The sequence below is a fragment of the Emydura macquarii genome, unplaced genomic scaffold (genome assembly GCF_026122565.2).
Source record: "Emydura macquarii macquarii isolate MOO-44397 ecotype Brisbane River unplaced genomic scaffold, CSIRO-AGI_Emac_v2 contig_2205, whole genome shotgun sequence".
NCBI classification, from domain to species: domain Eukaryota; kingdom Metazoa; phylum Chordata; order Testudines; family Chelidae; genus Emydura; species Emydura macquarii.
Window position 1 is genome coordinate 20324842 of NW_027132342.1, and position 23481 is coordinate 20348322.

General features: G+C 42.9%; 1 protein-coding gene across 1 annotated transcript in view; it reads left to right on the forward strand.

Annotated features, from left to right (window-relative positions):
• GUCY2C (guanylate cyclase 2C) overlaps positions 1–19845 on the forward strand; it is a 64090-nt gene extending 44245 nt beyond the window's left edge. Inside the window, exons 20-27 of the mRNA XM_067559056.1 lie at positions 1293–1384; positions 2948–3106; positions 6815–7007; positions 7406–7580; positions 8627–8725; positions 9485–9579; positions 10052–10128; positions 18433–19845. Of these exons, the coding sequence (XP_067415157.1) occupies positions 1293–1384; positions 2948–3106; positions 6815–7007; positions 7406–7580; positions 8627–8725; positions 9485–9579; positions 10052–10128; positions 18433–18607 (1065 nt within the window). The 3' untranslated portion in view covers positions 18608–19845. The remainder of the gene's footprint in view (positions 1–1292; positions 1385–2947; positions 3107–6814; positions 7008–7405; positions 7581–8626; positions 8726–9484; positions 9580–10051; positions 10129–18432) is intronic.
• Positions 19846–23481: the final 3636 nt, after the last annotated feature.

Here is a 23481-nt window from a genome sequence, read left to right on the forward strand (position 1 = left end):
CCTACATTAAAGGAAAAAAGGAAATGCTTCTAGACAGGCCAGAGATGGCTGGTGTGGGAGGATGAAGGCTATGCACACTGTATGTTCCAATGTTCTTGCCCCACAGGAAGAAAAAATGTCCCATAATTAACATCAGTGCAGTAAAATGTAATTCACTGGAAGTCTTTTCTCCTCATTCCAGTACCTACAGCACAGCATCTCCTTAATCTGCACCTGGTGACTTTTAACAACTACAACGTATGTGAAGGGTGACTTTTTCTGAGTTCACATGGGGCGCAGTGGGAGGCTTTTGCCAATCCACTGGAAAAAAGGAAAAAAAGCAAACAAATCAGAGACTATTTTCCCCACTTTTAGAATTTTTTTTAAAATGGCATTAATTTTTTTATGGGACATATGGGACAAAGGAGACCCCTATTTCATTTTAAGGAACCTGTGTATATTTAGTATGGCATACTGTCTGTTGGTCTTGACCAGATTCATCAAGAGGAGGGCGTTTTACCTTTGTCTGAAGCTTCAACTATTAGCCAGTTCTGCAGGTGGGATAACTGGGATAAGTGATTGATTGACTGGTCCCACAAGATGAGAGCCCAGATACTGGAATCCATTGATGGATCATCTGATATAGTGTGGCAAATCCTATATTCTTAAATGGAGTGATGTATGGGGGCTATTTGGGGAAGGGCTGCCATTATCTGTTGACAATGCTTTCAAACAATAGTACAGTATTACTTTCCATATGACAGTAGCATGTCTTTTAGAATTTGATATTATTAAACAACTATAATTATTAAAGAAGTCTGAAAATTGGTCTTTAAATACTAGAGTGGATATCTCAGGGGACTGGTAATAGCATGGCACTTTTTATCTCTGAGTAGCTGCTTCCAGCCAGAACTCAGGCTCAGGGAATTGGGGATGGGATTACTAAAGCTTTCTCCTGGATGTCAATAACTACAATCTGGTGCCAGGTCAGGGGATTGGATCCTTTCACTTGGCTTTCATTTATGAACCACTGATTCAAATTCTGTTCAGGTTGGCAGTCTTTACTGAATATCAGTATCATCTGTCTGCTGACCACTGGCTAATGTGAAATGACTGTTGCTATAAGGTGCCTACAGTGAATTCCCTGGTCACAGATTAATAACAATTGGTCACATTTTAATTAGTTTCTGGCCAAGAGGGATGGGAGAGGAATTCCATATTGACTAATGAACAGATCCTGGTCTTGCTGTTTAGCCCTGTTTCCCATCTTTGCAACTGCTCACCTGAATTTCCCCTGGATTGTATATTCTTAGGTGTATATGCTTGTAAAAAGTTGCTGGGAGGAAGATCCTGAGAAAAGGCCTGACTTTAAGAAAATTGAGAGCACTCTGGCTAAAATATTCAGGTAAGCAGTGTGTTCCAAACACCCAGCTTTGGAAGCTGATGGTTGTAAGAGTGTTTTTGATACCAACATGACTCAGTCAGTGGAAAAACTGAACTCACTGATTGAGGCCTTATCCTTTGACAGAAAGGAAGGCATGGGTGTGTGAGATGATCACTCAGAGCCCCAACTATTACATTGTGTAAGTAGGAAGTCAGACTACCCAAGTGTAAGATAGTGAGTCATGATGTCCAGGTTTCAGGAAATTAATGGAGTTGGATATTCTGGAGATGAGATGATTAGAAAGTTTAAGTGACTTGGATTAGTGAAAATAATGGATTCAGATGACCACAAAGTGAGATGATTGAAAAGATCAGATTACCCAGAGTAAGGTAATTATAGGGTCTGAGTGAAATGAGGTCGTTGAATCATAAAATACAGAGATGGAAAAGTCCCATTAGATAATCTGGTCCTGTCACCTGGCAACTGCAGGATTGTTCCTTGCCATACTTTTTCTAATCTAGTTATTTAAAAGTCCCAAGCAATGGGTTTTCAGCCACTTCCCTTGGGAGACTATTTAAGAGCTTTTAAACCTATCCCCATAGGTCTGTCCCACCAGCTGCATGGTCATCTGTTTGTTGCTCTTTTCTGAACTTCTTCCAGATTGTCATTATTGTTCTGATCATGTGGTGTCTGTAGCTGAACACAACATTCCAGATGAGGTCGCACTACAGAAGTGCAGAAAAAGAGCTGGATTCCTTTCCAGGGGCATGGAGAAGCACATAATTCACATCCTACAACTGCAGATGTAGCTGCATTAGAAGGGGGCTTACCCCAGGGGAGGGCAGTTGGTTCCACTGACATCTTAACATGGAGGTTTTGCTTGGGGGAAAGGCAGTTTTAAAATTCAGCCAGGGCTCCATCAGAATCCGAATGATTGGATCTTCCCGCCAGCCTGTCCCTATCTACTTCATAGGCTGCATCTGCCATTTCAGGTCCCCAAATGAAGCAGGGATTATGACTGACTTGTGTTATTACACCTCTGCTCCTGGCAGCTGGTCCATTATTGGGCATCTTTAACCCAAGTTTCACCAGTGGAAACCAGCAAATCTCAATGAGTGAATCTGACCCAAAGTCTTTTACTTTCCCCTTTGGTGATAAGATGCCATTGCAAAGGCAGCCCAAAATTGCATTGACTTTTTTGGTGCTATATCCCACTGCAAACTCCATTTAATTTGCTGCCTTCTATCACTTCTGGTTCCCTCTCTCGGGATTCTGGCTTTCCAGTGTACTCTCTCTCATTGAATATTTGTGTTTCAGGTTATTTCAGGTGACCTGGAACTGTGGAGATTAGTAAAGCCAGGAGATCCAGGGCGCAGAAAATTAGCAAAACTGGGTGATCTGGGTGGGTCACAGGTCTTTGTGCCTTAAAAATAAGCTCTTTGCTAAGAGATGAAATTATGAGCTTTGAGCAATTTCCATTCTAACTGCAAGGAAGCTACACTGTGGAATAACGTTCTGTAACTCATCTTTGCCTCTGTCCTGCCTATGTGCTTTCTTCATCCTTTTCCCAACCACTATTCCCAGTAACTATCATAGCCAGACCAATGAAAGCTACATGGATACCTTGATACGGCGTCTGCAGCTATATTCCCGGAACCTAGAGCACCTGGTAGAGGAAAGGACAGAGCTATACAAAGCAGAGAGAGACAGAGCGGACAGGCTTAACTTCATGCTACTCCCACGGTGAGTGTTGAGCAGCAGGGGTTTCCATCCAGCAGGAAACATTTGGCATTAACTGTGAGACCCACTGTTGTGTAATACATCTGAATCATTTTGGGAGGCTCCAAACACTGTGAGTATGAAGGTGTGAATAACACTCGCTCCACAGAGTAAATTGTAGCAGTTCACAGTGCTTACCTCCAGAGATCCAGCTGAGACAAAATGGGCTAAATTATACTGCCGGCTATAAGTGATGAAAAGCAGAATTTGGCCCATTCACATTCTATTTTGCCTATGAGTGGCATTGTCACCTTTCAAATGAGCTGTAGAACTGAGGTCCTGAACTTGTATGCTGATTAAAGATCCCATGTCTTTACCATTTAGCCTTTACTGACTGTTAACCCACATTAGGACGCTCCTCTCTTTCTGGGGTGATGGATTTGGTTTGTTTCCACGAGGCACTGATTGAAAATACTGTTTTGCCTGAAGACCATAATATTGATGGCCTTGCTGAACTTTATAATGATTTTTGTATCCACAGCCATTAATACGGTATCCCCAACATGCTCTTTTTTACAGTTTTTTCATCTCCTAGGCCATCATGGTTACAGATGACTTGCAAGAGATGAAGCAAGTTGGGTAACAGCTAGAGCACTTGCGGAGGAAGTTTTGTGCTGATTAGACTGATTTGGACATTAAGAACTTTTACCGTTTTATGGCATGGCTGTGCAGGAGGCAAAGAAAGATTTGTCTGTGGGAAACAGAAGTTTGGATGAGAGCTAGCTGGCTGAAGCATCATATACATAAGACTGAGGTTATGTCAGCTGGTTGAGGGAAACTATCAAAAGAATTTGCAAAGATTATATCAGCTCCCCAGATGGTGGGAGAGCCATTTATGGAACATGCTGGTAATATGGGCGTTTTGTTAGACTAAAGCTCCTGCATACTTTGATACCAGCTGTGGCTAAGAGTCTTGTACCTGATGAGATGAGTGGGATGGTTTCTTTCAGATGCAGGCAGATCTCACCCCCATTGTTTATGCTTCTGCCACCTTCAACCTAGATTACTTTAATGAGCTCTACAAGGGGCTACATCTTGAGATCACTTGGAAACTGAAGATGGTGCAGAATACAGCTGCCTGCTTATTAAGTGGACTTTCATACTAAGAGCATGTAACACTGGTGCTCTGGGATCTGCCCTAGCTGCCTGTTGGTATCCAAGTGGAGTTGAAGGTTTTGTTTTTTACCTATAAAGTACTAAATAATTTGGGACTTGATTACCCATGAGATTAGGCTTCTTGCCCCCATCTGCCAGTTCGGCTAGTTTTCCAGAGAGGTATGTCGCAGCTTGCCAGGAATAAGGCATCGTGTGCCATGTGCCCTTTGCTAGACAAGTAACTACTAGTTGAAATTCATGTAAAAAAAATGGTCACCTGAGCTTTTAAGCTCTCAATAAAAATGAAAAAAGATTCAGAGTTTCAACAGTTTGTGAGCTACCTAGGAACTACTCTGACCTGCCAGTGCCCAGGGAGTCCCTGTCTAAGGCCCCAGTTCAGCACAACACTTAAGCATATGGTTAAAGTTAAAATTATTTGCTAAATCGGAGCCTTAACTAGGAAGTACATGCAAAGGCTCAAAAAACCCAGATCTGAGCTAAAATAAACATTCTACTCAATGATTTAAAAGATGGTAGAAAAAACTCAGTCTTGGTCTACACTTAAAAATTAGGTCGACATAGATATGTCAGTCAGGGTGTGAAAAAACACACCACTAACCAACATAGCTATGATGACCTAACCCTCAGTGTTGACACAACTGTGCTGATGGAAGAATACCATTGCTCGGGGAAGTGGTGTTCCTACATCAACAGAAAATCCCCTTTAGTTGGTGGAGGCTGCATCTACACTACAGAGTTATGTCGGCATAGCTGTGGCTCTTTAACTATGCTGGTGAGTCTTTGTAGTGTTATCTGTACAGATTTGTTATCTGTAAAGTGTGGTTGAGTAGAAAGGAGTGCTATCGTGGGAAGGCCTTGCTGATTCACCTGTAGTTAAGAGTTATAAATGAACGATTCATTTAAATTTGTCTGGCAATAAATGAGCACTTTCTAGCTTATGCATGTCTTACCATGACCAATACAATTAACTGATCTATTTGAATGCTAATCATGGTTAAGAAGATTGTTTCCCTAGAACTGGCCAAACCAGTCCTCCTCAGTAGCTCTAGGTGTCATGTGACCTGAAAGACATATAGGAGGATGCCAGAAGGAGACCTGTAGATGTCATGTGCAAACTGAGGGCTGAACAACCTGGAGATAATTTGAAACATGGATTCCCAGACTTTGTGTAATCATTATAAGTGATGATGAACAGACAGATACATTGATTTAAAAACTAGCTTGAGGATGGAATGAGGTTCTTGGGAGTACAGTGAAGAAACGTTTCACAAAATGAATTAACACCTATTTTTTCAGCTGATTTTCAGGTACTTAGCTGACATAACCAGTGAATTTTGAATTTAATGTTTACATATCTTTAGCTTGTTTCATCCTGAAGGATCCTGAAGTGTTTTACAAGCTTTACAAATTATATATATATGGGAATCAATTCACCTTCTACAGAAATGCAGCCACCTCTGTGGTGGCCTACAGCAGCAGTTTCAATAGCAAACAACAACTCTTGGGTCTTGTCTACATGGGGAAGTAAGTGCAGAGTAAACTAGGGTGTGAATTTAAAGCACAATATCTATTCTGCAGTAACTCCCCTGGGGACACTTATTTTGCACTAAAACTGCCTTTATGTACTTTAGCTTAATACACTTCCAAAGCCTTAGGAAGTGAAGAATGACAACTGAAACAGGAGTGGGAATTCAGGGAGCAGAAAATAATTAACCGAGGTGGAATTTGGCCAGGACACCAAGATAAACACCCCTACTCTTGTCAAGTGCAAGATATACAGAGAAACTGTGTGTGTGCGCAAAAGGGCATTGAAAACTTAATTCAACTTGCAAAGCTGCCAGATGCTCACCAGACAGATTGGAACTAAGTAGAAGGAAATATGGCTATGTCTACACAACCCTGCAGTTTCGACTACTATGAGGGTGTGAAATTGAAGCACACTCTAGTGTGTTGTGCTGTAACTTCTTCATATGGATGCTGCAGGTGTGAACTAACTACTTCACATTAATATAGTCCCCTTTAAACAGGACTAAGTTAGTACAAATTAGGTACCTTTTAGTTTGCTCCCACAGCATCCACACAGGGGAGTTATAGAACAGCCCACAAGTGTGTGCTACAATTTGCACCCCCAAAGTCCGAGCTATGGGGCCATGTATCTCCTTGGCTTTAGCGTGCACAATTCCAAGCTAGAGACTTGAAAGCAAGTTTTGGGAGGAGGCTGCCTGCCTGATCCACTGTTGTCTCCAGATTTTCTCAGTTATTATGTTGTCCTATACATAAGGATGCACAGAGTTTTACAAAAATATAAGAAAAGTCTCTTCCCCAAGGAGTTTACAATCTAAATAAGAGTTCATAATCTAGAAGTATCTTGTAGCCAGAAATGCTAGTGTCTGATTTTCCAAGTGCCCATTGAACTCATCAACAAAATGTTGGTTTGTTTTCTTATCAAACCTCTATTTCTGGAACACTTACTCCCCTGTCAGCTCTAGGAGGTTGAGTTGTCCTCTAAAGCAGAAGTTATATTTATCTCCATTTCCCTTCCACCTTTCCTTACAGACCAGTGGTAAAATCTTTGAAGGAGACTGGGCTGGTAGAGCCAGAGCTGTTTGAAGCCGTCACCATCTACTTCAGTGACATTGTCGGTTTCACCACGCTGTGCCAGTACAGCACCCCCATGGAAGTGGTGGACATGCTCAATGACATCTATAAGAACTTTGACCACATTCTCGACAATCACGATGTTTACAAGGTGAACTGAGCCTCACTTACACTTAAATAAAAATCAAGATACATAAAACATCATGGACAGGTTAATGGAGAGTAGGGTTTGGTAACAAAGGCTCAAAACCAATACACTAAGTAAAGACGAAGGAGAGAAGTACAAGCCAACATTACATCTCTAATGTGCTTCATCTCGCTCTCTGTAAATGGTTTTTGATACCAGGTGGTCTCAGATTCACTACCTAGAATGCTGTGTACAGAGCACTTCACTACCAGAAAGATGTCATCTAATTGGGGGGAATTTGGCAATCCTGCGTGACTGCCAAGGAAGAGATTAACAAGATGACCTAAGAGGCCTTTTCCATCTCCAATTTATATGCATCTTCCAGTAATTGGGAATGGTAACTATTAAACATATTTCCACAGGTGGAAACCATTGGTGATGCCTACATGGTGGTGAGTGGCTTACCAAAGAGAAATGGCAACCGCCATGCAGTGGACATCTCCATGATGGCACTGGATATCCTCAGTTTCATGGGATCCTTTGAATTACGACATCTTCCAGGCCTGCCTGTTTGGATTCGCATAGGGATTCACTCTGGTATGGGGTCATGGCATATGAACATGAATGATGTAGCTATTCTATCTAGAGTAAAAAAATAAATGATGGTTATAAGTGCTCATGCTTCATTATTTATAAATGGATTTGTCTGTGAGGATTGTGGTATAGTGTGACACACAACTGGCCAGAAGCACTGTGAGTTGCCTTTCTCTAAAGCATCAGGTATATAAGACCATTGTTGGAGGAAGGGCAGTGGACTTACATAGACCAATGGCTTGCCTCCCATACCGTTTAACAACCCCATTTATAGTTGAGGTTGATAGCTGAGCAAACCAACCTCTGTAGTTCCTTATGGAATTGAGTTGGTGACATTATATCCACCAGAACTCTTTGAAACCATTCCTCCCCCACTGAAAAGCAGGCCTATGTTAAATGGTTTTGAGGCAAATGTTCTCACTGGGCCCATTTGAGAATCAATTTTTTATTTAATTATTAAAGTGACAGTACTTGGAGAAACTTTATTTTTTTATTTTTGCTTGTTTCAGTATTCTTTGTTTGTCCACCACTATAGAAGGAATATAACAATTCAGTTACTTGCAAAGGTCCTAGAGACACCGCCAGAAACGTCTCCATAATGAAGTTCATTCTCTTCACCCCTGCTTCCAGAGCTGACACTTAGCATAATTCCTAATACTTCTGCATTTTTGTCTGTACAGAAATATATACAAATAATATGAATAGTCTTGGTTGTGCTCTGAATATATTTTACAAGCTGAACAGAGACAGACTTGGTCTGCACATGGATGTGAGACCTCCAGATGCTGTAGGAAGTGATGTAGATAGTGCTTTCAATCTGTGCTGAACCCAGTGCCCCTGCTCTGCTGTTAGAAGTGCCATCTTCCAGATGAGACCACCAACCCACCCAGCACACTAACAAATAACTCATATAGTTATAATGGCATCACACTAATTCCTGAGTTTCCATTTCTTTCAGGCATGTCTGATACTACAAGGGCTTCTCTGAATCCCCTGGCAATAACAGCCTCTCTGTCTTCTTCTTTCCTTCCCCTGTCTCCTGCTTTCAGGTCCATGTGCTGCTGGTGTGGTTGGGATTAAGATGCCTCGTTACTGTCTATTTGGAGACACAGTTAACACAGCTTCAAGGATGGAATCCACAGGTTTACGTAAGGATTGAAGCTCACCTCTCTGCCTAATCTGACAGTAGGCTACTTGTGTGCTCAAATCCAGTGTTCCTTCTCCAGCCAAGAACAACTTTATCATCAAAGCATAGAAGTTTAAAGATGGAAAAGACCTATTAGATCATAGTGTTCATTCCTTCACTCCACCCTGGATAATGCAGGCCTATTCCTAGTTTTTGCTTCCTAGTTGAAGAAGAGGCTGGATGTCTGGCTGGCTGAGTTCCTGTGGAACAGATTATTTTAACATGCTGAGATTTAATTTAATTGTATTTATTATAAAATTGAATATTAGGGTGCCTAGTGACTTGGATAGGCATCTTTATTATATTAAATATAAATAAATAAATATCCCATAGTCTAATAGTTTCACCACTAGAAATGTTTCCTGAGAGCCAGCCTAAATTTTCTTCCCTTTGCTCAGTTTCTTCCCATTCCTCTCCCTTCCTGATCTTTACACCATCCAAATACTTTTATCATTTCTGTCCTGAGACATTGGTTGGTCCAGCTAGACTTATTTAGTTGTTTTAGTCTTTCCTCATATATAATGCTATGTGATAAAGTAGTTATTTTTGGGTTCAACAACATACAAGTCAGTTTCATGTCATTTGACCCACAGAATTTGTCCTAAGACATCAAGGACAATTAGATAAGACTCTGCCATAGCTCAGGTTGACACAGAAAATGAACATATTCATGCATTAAGTTTCTGAATTGAACATTTGTTGCTTGTTTGTTTATTTTTAGCTTTACGGATTCATGTAAGTGGGTCTACTATTGCCATCCTGAAGAGGACAGACTGCCATTTCCAGTATGAAGTGAGAGGAGAGACTTACTTGAAGGTAACAAGGAATGAGTCTTATCTAAAGGTATCATACACCTGAGAGGTTCACCTATCTTAGACAAACAGCTGGGGAACGAGAGAGAAATCTATTGATAACACAGCCCCAAGGTGATGGAGACACCCCTCTAAAGATAATATAACCACTGAAAAAGCATCTGAGACATAAGATAACACAGATGTCTGGGAAACAAGTGAAACACACCATTGGTAATAAAAATGTGGAGAGGAGGCAGTGGTGAATGGGCCTAGTGGGAGAGGCCTATTCATTTGCTCACCTTTGTTTTGATACATTTATTTGTTTCAGTTTATAAGATTTGATAGGTGCCCATCCTATGCTCTGGGAGCCTGTTACATAAAGTAAGAAAAGACAAGACAACAATCATATAATACAGTATAACATAAAGTATATAAATAATATATTATACCTATCTAATCCCTAAATTGTGCTTCTCTCCTCTCTGCCATATTAGGGCAAAGGAACTGAGATGACCTACTGGCTGACAGGAGTGAAGGACCAGAAGTATAATCTCCCAACACCTCCTTCTGTGTAAGATGTTCTTTATATGTGGGAAGGGAGAAAGAAGCTCTCAGCCCTTGTACTTCAGCCTTCACCATTCATATAGATATTCTTTTCTCCCCAAAAAACTTTTAACTTACTATACTTTTTGGTATTCCTTGAGCCCATATCCAGGACACAGCAGTGTATTCATGATAGCATTAGTTCTTCTTCGAGTGCTTGCTCATGTCCATTCCAATGTAGGTGTGTGCTCACCCCAGGCACCGCCACCGGAAAGTTTTTCCCTCAATGGTATCCATCAGGTCAGCTCTGGTGACCTCTGGAGTCGCACCCTCGTAGCGCTGATATATAGGGCCCCACATCCCTTGAGTTCCTTCTTACTGCCCATGACAGTTGCTGGAACTGCTTGCTGCTTGACCTTGAGCTTTCTTGCAAGTACCTTTCCCAGTGGACTGTATTGATTATCTGTAAATAACTCTTATTTTAGAGTTTAAGTTTCAGTTAGTTAGTTAGTTAGTAGCAGAGCTCACTTAGCCGGATTAGCTCTTCCCTGGCTCTGGGGTATGCCTTGGTCCTCGGGGTTCAAATGGTGTGCATTCTGCCATGAGTTGATGCCAGTTAATGACCCACATTCCAGCTGCCTCAAGTGTCTGGGAGAGACCCAGGTGCAGGAGTGTTGCAGGATTTCCAAGGGCTTCAGGGCTAGAACTCAGAAGGACAGCGACACCAGACTCAAATTCCTCCTTATGGAGGCAGCACTTCGTCCCATCGACTCGGCACCAAATAATTCACCTTCAGAAAGAAGAGCCCCAGCGTCCATAAGAGAGATGCAGCACCATTCTGCATCTCCAGTGCTGAGAAAGGACTCTGGGTCTACAACCCGGGACTCCTGGCACCGACACTTATCCCGGTGCCAAAGAACACGACTCCGGCATGGGACTCTCAGCACTGCTCACCATTGCCGGTGCCGAGAAAGAAGCAGAGAAAAACTGATTGGGGGTGATCCCCAACCCCAAGGTCCAAGAGATGCTGACAGAGTGCAACCTGTGCTGGGCCATTTGGAGACGCAAGCGGTGTGTAGTGTACCATTGACTCCAGGCCCAGGAAGGGCGCCGTTGAGTGTGGCACTTTTTGACTCTCTGCCAAATGAGAGCCACCAGAGTTCAACAGCTTGATGCTACTATCCACACTGGAGGCATTTGAGGTGGTGAGGGAGTTATTGTCACTCCCGGTACCGCCATCCCCTGCCATGCACTAGAGGCAAGGACCATCACAGTGTCAAGACCACAGGTGCTATAAAAAGGCAAATTGGCTCTGATGTCCCAGCACCGGTCTCCTTCCTCCCAGCACTGCTGTCCAGCACTGAATGGCATCGCTCTGCCCTGGTCGCCGAGAAGTGACCCCTCGGAGTCAGACTCTGAGACGGAATCATACGCCTCTCACAGGAGCAGACACCGCTGCGACTGGCAATACCCAATGGTTAAGATGAACCAATGCATCCTGCCGACAGCATGGACAACAGTGCAGTGGCAGACACCACTACAGTGGCCGTTCTGGAACCCCTGGGCTTTTCAGCCAGTTCAGGGTCCGCAGTCCAGGAGGTCCTACTCCGTTGTATTGGTGTTGAGAGCCCCCCACCTCCTCTCTTGGAGTAGACACCAGACCTCAGTGCCAAACCTGGTATTGAACTGCAAGACCCGATCCTATGGGACCCATCCGGTGCAGAGGGCGAAGAAAAAGGCCCCTTGCCAGTACAGGCTTCCTCTTCCTCCTCTCCCAACAAGGTGGTGGTAGGACCAAGTATAGCGCCTTCCCAGGATGATTATAGGGTGCACAAGGAGTTCCTCAGGAGGGTAGCCAAGAACTTGGGTATCGAGGCGGTGGAGATCTCTGAATCCTCCCACGCCCTGGTGGACATGTTGGCAGCTGCAGGGCCATCACAGTTGGCTCTGCCTTTGAACTATGTCATTTTGGACCCCATCGAGGCCTTATGGCAGCCCCTGCATCCCTGCAACCTACTGCAAAGAGGATGGAGAAAAAGTACTTTGTCCCTCTCAAGGGTATAGATTCCTGTACACCTCCTCTCCTCCCCCAAACCAGGATCGTTGGTAGTTTCAGCAGCTAATGAACGGGAGCAGCAAGGTCAGCAAGGGCTGACTCCCAAGGGCAAGGATGTCAAAAACTAGACCTTTCTGGCAGGAATGTATAGTCAACTGGCGGCCTCCAGCTCCTGAGCCGCTCTGATTTCAACTCCTGGAGCACAATGGCCAAATTCAAGGAGCTTTTGCCACAGGAGTCCAGGGGTGAGTTTTTGGCCCTAGTTGAAGAGGGGAAATCAATGGCAAGGGTGTCCCTCCAGGCAGCTTTGGGTGTGGCAGACTTTGCAGCTCAATCCATAGCCTTGGCAATAGCCATGAGAAGAAGCTCGTAGCTTCAGTCTTCAGGGTTGCTCTAGGAGGGCAGCAGACGGTGCAGGACCTTCTGTTTGAAGGCAAGTTGCTCTTTTTGGAGCGAACAGACTCTAAGCTGCACAGTCTGAAAGACTCTAGAGCCACTCTGAAATCCCTGGGGTTGCATACACCGGCTCTTGCCAGGAAGCACTATAATCCCCAACTGATGACCCATTTCTACCCGCCACAGCAGAGACAAGATTGCAACAGGAGGAATTGGGGGTATAAGGGAAGGCTTCCAACCCAGTCCTCGTCATGCCTGGTGCCTGCCCCCCGAGACAATCAGCGGGGACTAAGCAGGCCTTTTGATAGGACACTCAGGGATGACATACCAGGACAACGATCTCTCTCTTATTTTTGTGGAACAGTTGTCCCACTTCTATTGGATGTGGGCCCGCATTACCTCCGATTGCTGGTGCTACACATGATAGAAGTAAAATACACGGTTCAATTCAGTTGTTCCCTTCCTTCCCACTTCTTCATCCCTGTCCCTCTTTGGGAATCCTTCTCATGAGTAGCTTCTAACCCAAGATGTGCAGTCGCTTCTAATGGCAGGAGCACTGGAAGAGATTCCACCAGAGTTAAGAGGCTGGGGTTCTACTCCCATTACTTCCTAATCCTGAAGGCCAATGGTGATTTCAAACCAATCTTGGACCTGCGAAACATCAACAGATTCATGAAGAAACTGAAGTTCTGCATGGTGTCCTTGGTCTCCATTATCCGTTCTCTGGATCCAGGGACTGGTACACCGCCCTTGACTTGAAGGATGCATATTTTCATATTGTAATCTTTCAGGGATACAGAAGGTTCTTACAATTCGTTGTGAACCACATGCACTACCAATTTACTGTGCTCCGATTCGGCCTGTCAGCAGCCCCTTGAGTGTTCATGAAGTGTCGTTGCAGCCTTTGTGAGGACACAAGGGGTTCAGTTACATCAATGACTGCCTGATCAAAGGTCTGTCCAAGGTCAAGATGGAAGGATATGTGGAGTTAATACAGTCAACTGTCCAGGACGTGGGGCTAATGATAAATTTGTAGAAATCTACCTTTTCTCCAGTTCAAAGGATAGAATTCATTGGGGCAATCCTTGACTCAACACAGGCCAGAACCTTTCTCCCAGAAACCTGGTTCAGAGTTCTAGGGGCGCTTACAGAGAGCCTGAGGAATCATCTCATCACCACACAAGAAACTGCTTGAAGCTCCTGGGACAAATGGCATCATGTACCTATGTGGTGCAATATGCGAGACTATGGCTTAGATGTTTCTGGACTTGGCTGATGTCTGTATACTCACCAGGCCAACACCGTCTGGACAGGGTGGTTGCCACCCTTCTTTGGTGGCTGGATCCCTAGACAGTATGTGCAGAAGTCCCATTTTCGAGACCCCAACCGTCAATGACTAACATTACAGATACATCAGTGATTGGGGAGGGGCTCCCTTGGGGACCATCAGCATTGAGGGCCTTTGGTCCCCAGAGAAGCTCTTGTTTCACATCAATGTGAGGAAACTGAGGACGGTGTGCCTAGATGCCAATGTTCCAACCCCTCTTGGAGGGCAACTGCTTGTCGGTCCTTACAGACAACACAACGGCAATGTTTTACATAAACAGGTAGGGTGGAGCGTACTCCTCTCCCTTGTGCCAGGAAGCTCTTCACCTGTGGGAATTCTGCATAGTCCACTCAATCCACCTCAAAGCCTTCTGTCTCCTGGGGGCATAGAATGCGTTATGGATCATTTCAGCAAACCCTTTACCAAACTTCACAAGTGGTCCATTCGCCCAGATGTTGTGAGTACTGTTTTTCAGAAGTGGGAACTCCCCAGGTAGACCTGTTCATGACAAAGCACAATAGGAAGTGTCTTCAGTTCTGCTCCTGTATAGGCCACAGCCCAGGCTCACTCACAGATGCTTTTCTCCTTCCCTGGACAGTCCATCTCTTCTACACATTTCCTCCCATTCCTCTCATACACAGGGTTCTGTTGAAGGTCAGAAGAGACAGGATGCGTCTTATCCTGAGAGCTCTGGCTTGGCCACGTCAGCACTGGTTCACCACCCTCCTTGATCTCTCGATGGACACGCCAATCAATCTGTCCCCATTTCCAGACCTGATCTCTCAGGACCATGGCCATCTGCGTCATCTGAACCTCGAGTCTCTTCATCTCATGTCATGGAAGCTCCAAGGCTGAACCCTGCAGAACTGGCATGCTCTGGGCCTGTTTGCGAGGTTCTTCTAGGTAGCAGGAAACCGTCCACTGGAGCCACTTACCTGACAAAGTGGAAAAGATTCTCAATCTGGTCAGCACAAAAGAGGGTTTTGCCTACTTAGTCAACACTGCCCTTCATTCTAGATTACCTACTCCACTTGAAACAGCAAGGCCTAACAGTATAATCTATTGTGGTCCATCTAGCTGCAATCGTAACCTTCCACTCGTGTGTGAACAGCTGGTTGGTCTTCTCAAACTCAATCTGTGGTCATTTTCTTAAGGGCTTGGAGAGGCTACACTAGTCACTCCCTCCCTGAGACCTCAATTGGTGCTGGCAAGGCTAACAGGAGCCCCGTTTGAACCATTGAACATACTCTGCTCCACTTATCCTGGAAGGTGGCCTTCCTTGTCGCCATTACTTCTGCTAGAAGAGTCTCAGAGATCTGAGCTCTTATTTCAGAATCACCGTACATGATCTTCTTCAAGGACAAGGTTCAGCTGCAGCTACCCCCGGCCTTCCTGCCAAAGGTGGTCTCAAAATTTCATAGTAACCAGGATATCTTCTTACCAGTCTTCTGTCCGAGACCACATATTAACAGGGAGGAACAGAGGCTCCACTTGCTGGATGATAGGCATGCACTATCCTTTTACATAAAAAGGACTAAACCCTTTTGGAAGTCCCCACTCACCTTTTCATAGCCATTGCAGTCAGAATGAAAGGTCGTCCAATCTCAGCCCAGAGAATTTCATCATGGATCACTTCTTGTATCATGCACATGTTACAACCTAGCAGAGGTCCTGACTCCTCCGCTGACAGCCCATTCTATCAGAGCTCAAGCATCACCAGCAGTGTTGATGTCGCAAGTTCTGATTCAGGACATCCATAAAGCGGCAACGTGGTCGTTGTTCCGCTCTTTTGTATCCCACTACCAACAGCCATCACCCAAAAGCTAGAGACAATGGGGTTTTGACCGAGCAATGTTACAATCAGCGTGCCAATGAACTCCAAACCCTCCATCTGCACAACTGCTTGGGAATCATCTACGTTGGAATGGACCGGAGCAAGCACTTGAAGAAAAACAGTTATGAACCTTCCATAACTCATGTTTTTTCGAAATGTGTTGCTCATGTTCATTTCAACCCTCCCGCACCTGCTCCTCTGTTGGAATTAGCCAGCAAGAAGGAACTGAGGGGGTCAGAGGGCCCCTATATACTGGCACTATGATGCCGTGACTTCAGGGGGCACCAGAGCCGATCCAACAGATATCAGTGAGGGAAAAATCTTTCTACTGGTGGAGCTTGAGGTGAGCACACACCTACGCTGGAATGGAAATGATCAACACATCTTGAAGAACAACAGTTATGCAAGATTAGTAACCATTTTTTTCTGGGATTGCTCAAGTGCTTAAGTACTTTACTGGATCAGGGCCTTGGATGGGAGATAGTCAAGGAAAACTCACCAGGAAAGAGTACTGAAAGAATACAATGGTCTGCAAATGTTTTTGGTCCGCACTCCCCCCTTACTCAGTTCTGCACCTCCCTCCCTCCTCCCAGAAGCTGGTGCTCCAGGCCAGAAGTGGGGCCATGATCGTGGCCTGGAGCATGGCTAGGGCCCGGATCACTGCAGGGGCCCAGGACCCAGAGCATGACTGGGAGTGGGAGCATGGCTGGGGGCCTGGAGCATGGCTGGGAGTGGGTCCAGGAGCTTGGGCCAAGGGCGGGGCTGGGCGCAGAGTGGGGCTGGGTAGTACTTCCTCCCCGCCTCACATAGGGGCTGACCCAGGCCCTGCCGGACCCCCCCAAATGTTCTTTCATGTCCCCCTAGGGAGGCACACCCCTCTGTTTGGGGACCATTGATCTAGTAGGTGCAGGATTCATATGGGGGAGAAAAAGAGCGGTGATACCCTCCTAAACTTTACCCCCAGTCCAAGCTCCACCCATTTGTCACACCAAAATGAGATGCTGATCACTATAGAATGTGCAGATTTCATAATATAATTTCCCTTCTTTTTTCTTGAATGCTATAATCAATAGCGAAACAGTTTAACGACATTAACATTAAGCTTCAGAATCATTATCAAACTGAGATGAATGAAAGCAGTTCACACCTCTTAGTTAACATTTCAGGTTCTCTGCAGACTTAGGCACCTCTTTGTTTATATTTGGTTCTCATCTGAAGATTACTGTCACAGGCATAATGTCTAGAGACTTAAATTTTAAAATATTCTAAACAAAACCTTCAGCTTCTGAAGCATAAGAGAGGAGTTACCAGGAAAAAATACTAGGTTGATGTCCTGGCTTAATCAGACCCAAGCAGGTAACAGTCTTCCTTTTGAATTAACATTGAGTCAGAGTCCTAAGTAAAGGAGTGTGGTGGCACTGAAGTGCTGCCTTTCAGAAGTGACATAGAACTGAATTCTGACCCCTTTTAGTAATTTAAGATATACTTTGCATTAGTTCCAGTGATATGGGCATTAGTTCCAGTGATCAAATTCAAATCTGGCTCATTGCATTTTTCCAAACAGTTCCACTGGGATATGTTCTTCCTCACTGCCTATCCTAAACCATTGTGTAGTGTTGCTGTGCACTCTTTAAGCAGCTGCTGTGATTCACCTGAGGAGTGGCTGTGTTTCAGTACATGTTGAAATAATGAGTTTACATATCATATACAGTAATTCGTAAAACACATTGGGATCTTTTGGGGGTGAAAGATACTAAGTAAATGTAAGATACTACTAATTATTACTTTTATAGCAAAATTTTTGAAAATTAGGTCATGTCCCATTGCACAAGTTCAACACTCTGCCACCCATTCATTAATATCTACCTGAAACAGAAGAGACCACAGGGGTAGGAGGTGATTTTTGTCAGTGTCTTTCCAGAAAAGAGAGTATCAGTTTTTCTGGATAGTACAAAACCCCATGCACTCTTGAGAGATTTCTTGTATAAACAATACAAACATTTATCTGTGGGCTGAGCAAGTGATACTCATGTCCTACTTTCTTCAGTACATTTCTTTTCTAATAAGGCCCTTATTTTAATCTAAAGAAATTTTTTTTAAAAGCAGTAGAGAGTATCAGGTTTAGGGTTTTGGCACTCCCTCTGAAGATGTGTTTGAAAGTATCCCTGTGACCTTATCCATTGTTATCTGTGATGTTTATGGCACCAGTCTGATAAATATGGGAATTTTTCAATTGTCCTGCATGGGACATACTTGTGAAAATCAAGTCCTATGAATTTCTGGCAGGGTGGCATTCTAAGAATATTACCACTATTTTGAGGGACACCTGCATCTGAATATTACAGGTACTTGAAATTGAGTTGGGTAATAGAGTCAGAGACATAGTCCATTTCAACTGGGTTTGTGAATCCAGTTCAGGTTTTTCTTCTCTTCATTCCAAGTGAATTCACATACTCTACAGGTAGGAGATTGTCATGCTAAAGCAAACTTCCTTGGCAGAGACAGTAACTCATAGTGTCAGGAACAGTCACAAGTAGATCCTGAATTGGATTTTTATGTTTACTTGGAATTGATTCTGCCCACAATCTATCTCACTAGTATGTTGATAGCTTCTGGAAGGACGGTAGGATAGAATTGTCTAAAAAGGAGTTTGGAACTGAGGCTCTTAGTACTTGTGTTGCATGAGTCACTGAAATCTTTCCCCTCCTGCTATTTCCAGAGAGAATCAGCAGCGGTTGCAAGCTGACTTAGCAGAGATGATAACAGAGTCTTTGGAGAAAAGGCAGACTGAAGGGATCCTGGTGCGTGAGCCTTCACGGGTGGCCAGCTACCGAAAAGGCACCCTAGAATACTTGCAGTTGGCCACCATAGAAAACTCCAGTACCTCTCTGTAAAACTGGATGTCTAATGTGACATTAAAAGCCAGCAAACCCATGTTCAGGCCATGGAAGATCTTACATAGAGACTGGAACTCAGAGAGAGCTGGGGAAAAAACCAGAACTGTTTTCTCTCTTTGGGCATTTTCTTTATCTCCTGCCTTTTTAGCAGTGAATCAAACAGAGCCTTTGCTGTGGTGCCAAAATATAGTTGCCTCCAAGCTTGCTGCATCTTCCCAATCACCTGATGGCTTCACATCCACCCTGACTTGAGGAAAGAGGAAAATATCCATTTGAGACTGAAAGATATTGTCTAATATTTTTAAAATGTGATAGACTGTTCAATGACCCATTTTCCAAAGTCTTCTCTGTAGAATCTTAATTTATCATGATTTTAAACTTAGTGTTTAACTTGTAATTTTTATTTGGGGAAAAAAGTGCATTTTAATATATTTGAAAATATTAAAAATATATGTAGATATGGACCTGGATTTTTTTGCAATTTTGTTTCTTTTGTAATTTCCCCACAAGTATATTCTCAAGTGTTTTGTTTAGTTTAATTAATCTAGCTCAAGAAATGGTGCTTCCACTATTTCTCTAGGGAGATTATTCCAAAATTTGGATGGTTTCTGAAGATTAACTGAATCTCTTGGGTCTGCAGAATTAAGTTGGAAAGTTGGAAAACTTGCAACTCTTTGGCTCTGTCAAAGTATTTCTCCACTTCTGCTTCTGGCTCAAAAACAGAAGTACACAGACCTCTGCAAAAATTTAAAACAAAAAGTTACTGAATTTTTTAAACCTCAAAGAGTTTCATTTCAACTTTTGGGTGACATTTCATGGGTGGGTACTTTGTTTGGATTTTATCTGAGCTGGTTCAACCATATGCTAACATCAACACTAGCTATTAATTATCCAGTTTAACAAAGAGCTAAAGCACAGATTTGTAACAGGAAACAACTGGCATGCATTTCACTGAAGAAATAATCACTAGCAAGCATGGTTTTGGCAAATAACTTTTTCTGTATAAGTGGCTTTCAAACTGTGGTTCATGGACTTGCAAATGGCCTGTAGTTCTAGGTGGTCTTCAGCATTGTTTCTGTTAAAATGGTGAAGCATTGATCAGTATTCAACCAGTGAAGCTTACTGCTTCAGCTGTCATCCAGTCAGTCCAACACTCTTTATGGTTTCCAGAAGCTTCTTTGACAAAGTAAATGCTAAAACATAACACAATCCCCAAACTTGTTCCTTGAGCAGCTGCTTTGTGTCTTCCTTGAGCATGTATTTCTTTTATTTAAATCCTACAGTGATTTTTTTTTAAACATAAAAATTGAAGGAGGAGCAAACATACAGCAGGACAGAACTGAAGTGCAAAAATTCATGGAAAAATGAAAGCAGTAGGGGCTGCAGGCATCAAGGGATCAGTATTAATGAATGTAAAATCCCACACCAAGGAAGAAGAAATAAACATCACAGAAACAACTTGAGTATGCAGCCAAGCAATCATATGGACCAGATTGAATTAAATTAATTTTAATATTGTATTCTGACTATTTTAAAATTATTTTTCTTCCCTGTATTACAGTATTATAGTTGCTATAGAGAATGGGGAGGACTAGGATGAGAATGGAAGAAGAAGATAGGAGGTCCAAAACATGGGTTGGCTTTAGAAGTGGGCCACAGTACCCAAAAAAAAAAAAAAAAAATTGAGAACCATTGCCCTATGCTTCTGTTTGGCTCCTTATTAAATTAGTTTTAGGGGCTGAGCAAAAGGCTATGCTTCCTTACTTTAGAGTAGTAGCTTAAATGCCCTGTTTTTCTAAGCTGGATCTTTTTCAGTCTTGAAGTGTTAACAAAGATCATTACAGAACATCCTCTCTCCCCTATCACATGTGCTGCCTATCCACAGATCTTCAGCTGCATGTCTGCACTCACTGAATGTGTCCACACATTTCAGCAAGTTGGTTAATATACTCGTTATGTGGCACCATTCTACTATGTGGAATATCTGACCTGCTTAAGTCTGTATAATCAGATCACACTCTAGTGACTAAATCACTCAGAATAGAAAAGGCCTAACAATGTTTCTTCCTTTGCTTAAGTGGCAATGGACTATGCTTTTGGAGATAAATATTATGGGATCCATTCCTGATGCTTTTCATGTACAGTTTAGCACAGAGCCCATATTTGCTCCCAAATTGTTACACTTACAGTCCCTGAATGCAATTTTCATTAGACCTCTCCACTCCTGCATTTTTGGGGTCATTAATTTATGCATAAATCCTTTGATTTATATAGTTACCCTAGGGATGAATCAGTTGGCATGTGGTAGTGTGTGTCTCCTGTCCACATATTCCAGTCTTGTGCATTTCCTGTCCACATACATCCTGGCAAATTCATATTAATTTACCCTCACTTAAAAATATGTGCTCTGTTTCCAATTTGAATTTGTCTAGCTTCAACTTCCAATCACTGGCTCTTATTATGTCCTTGTCTGCTAGATCAAAGTGCCCTTTACTATCAGAAATCTTCTCCCTTTCTGCTACTGCAATCTCAAATCTCTTGTTTTAAAAACAAACTGCAAGTCATTGCATTCAAAATGGCTTAGTAAAACATACTTCTGCCCTTCCCAAATGGAGAAGATTTTGGCTGCACCTTTCACTTGCTCATTTGAAGTAATCTCACAAAAAACAATCTACATCCATCTTTGATCAGAGGGACAGTCTTGTGTTTTGATTAATGAGCATCTACATTTCCTCCTATTGATTTTGTACATTTGCACTTCCTGTCCATATCAGCATTGCTTGTCTTGTATTCCCTGTCCATTTGTGCATGGGTCTGCAAACCTGCTGGTCATGTGCATCTCTGTGCGCATGCATGCTGTGTTATGGCATATCTTCATGGGCTGATGATGGTCTGTGATGGTTTTATGTAGCTCTATAGGTAATTGATTCCAAACGTGTCTCAGCACAACTAATGTTAGAATACAGTGGCTTCTTAAACATAGTACTTTGCAATGGATTTGATTGAATTAAATGAAAAACAAATGAATACTCTGCACCCAGGGCAACATTATAGGACCTTCACTTGGAGATGTTGGGAAAATAAATGTAGAGAAACCAAAGGAAAGACTGCAATTTAAAATGTTTTCCTTGCTAATAGAACTACATTAACCTCTTATGCCACAATCTGAGTGGAATGCAGAGAGAGATGTTGAAAGAAAAGAGTAGTTAGACTCAAAGGGTCCTTTATCACCAACCTGAAAGTAGCTCCAACTATGTTTAAAAACTTTTCTACTGTGACAATCAGCTGTAAATTACATATTGTAGCTAAATATAGCTATATATTTCATCTAAAATATTCCTTCCTTGCCAGTAATGTCAAATGGAGAGAAGCATGTGATAAAAGTGAATTTTTCATTTTATGAAACATGTTTAATAAATGAAACATCATGAAATATTTGTTTTCAGGCAAACATAGGACTTATGCATTCAGCCTTAGACATAAGAACTCATTTTATTGAGGGAGGAATAGTTGGCCACTGCACTGGGGTTTATCCTCACCTCTTTTTAAGAAGTACCATGGGACTTTTATCTTTCAACTAGAATAGCAAGAAGAACAGAACGATTCTGCACAAGGACAGAATCTTTAGTAGTGCTGCATCCCTGCTACTGCTACAGCACTGCAATGTGAGTGCTGGGCACGAGCCTGAGCCTTGATGTGTGATGTGAACCAGTGACCATCTGACCCAGACCTACCACATGAACTAAAGTGACAACCTTTAAAAGGGTCCTGATGTGAATAGCCATACTGGGTCAGACCAATGATCCGTTTGATGGCCAGTGCCAGATGCTTCAGAGGGAGAGAACAGAACAGGGCAATTTATGGAGTGATCTGTCTCCTGACATTCTAGCCCCTGCTTCTTAGCAATCAGAGATTTAGGGACACCCAGAGCATGGGGTTGCATCCCTGCCCATCTAGCCTAATAGCCATTGATAGACCTATCCTCCATGAACTTAACTAATTATTTTTTGCACCCAGTTATACTTTAGATGTTCACAACATCCCCTGGCAATGAGTTCCATAAGTTGACTATGCATTGTGAAGTACTCTTTTTGTTTGTTTTAAACCTGTTGCCTATTTATTTCAGAAGGGCGACCTGTAGTTTGTGTGGTATATAAGGAGTAAATAACACTTCCTTATTCACTTTCTTCACACTGTTTATGATTTTATAGACTTCTATCATATCCCCCGAGTCATCTCTTTTCTAAACAGAACTGTCCCAGTCTTTTTAATCTCGCCTCACATGGAAGCTGTTCCATATTCCTAATAATTTTGTTGCCCTTCTCTGTACTTTTTCCAATTCTAATATATCTTTTTTTTGTAATGAGGGTGACAAGAACTGTATCCAGAATTCAATGTGTGGGCATACCATGGACTGTTTTAGACTATCAGGAGGAATACCCAAAACAGGATAAGAAAGTCTATATGACCTAGAAGAAATCTGAATTGCAGGGAACAGCGGAAGGATGATGCTTCATCATCTTGCTTTCTGAGACACTAGTGTGTTGGACATTTTCCAACTGGTCTTCCTTTGATGCAAAATGCCTGGTTTCACAGGGCATGGCCTCATTCTTGTAATAAATAGATTGTTTTGTTTGGTGCTTTTCTGACAAACAGCCCCTTTGTGATTCTTGAACATACCTGGAAGCTATGGGTTAAAATGGCACCTTTTGGAGCTGGGTCCTATTGGCTGTTGGATGAAGCAGCAAGTCCGAGGCAGGACAGCATGACCAGCGCAGCACAACATACAGGTGATTGCAGTGAACCTGTCTCCTGTGGCAGGAAGAGCAAGGAGTTAGGAGTGGAAGACAAGCATCCAAAGGGAAAGCTCA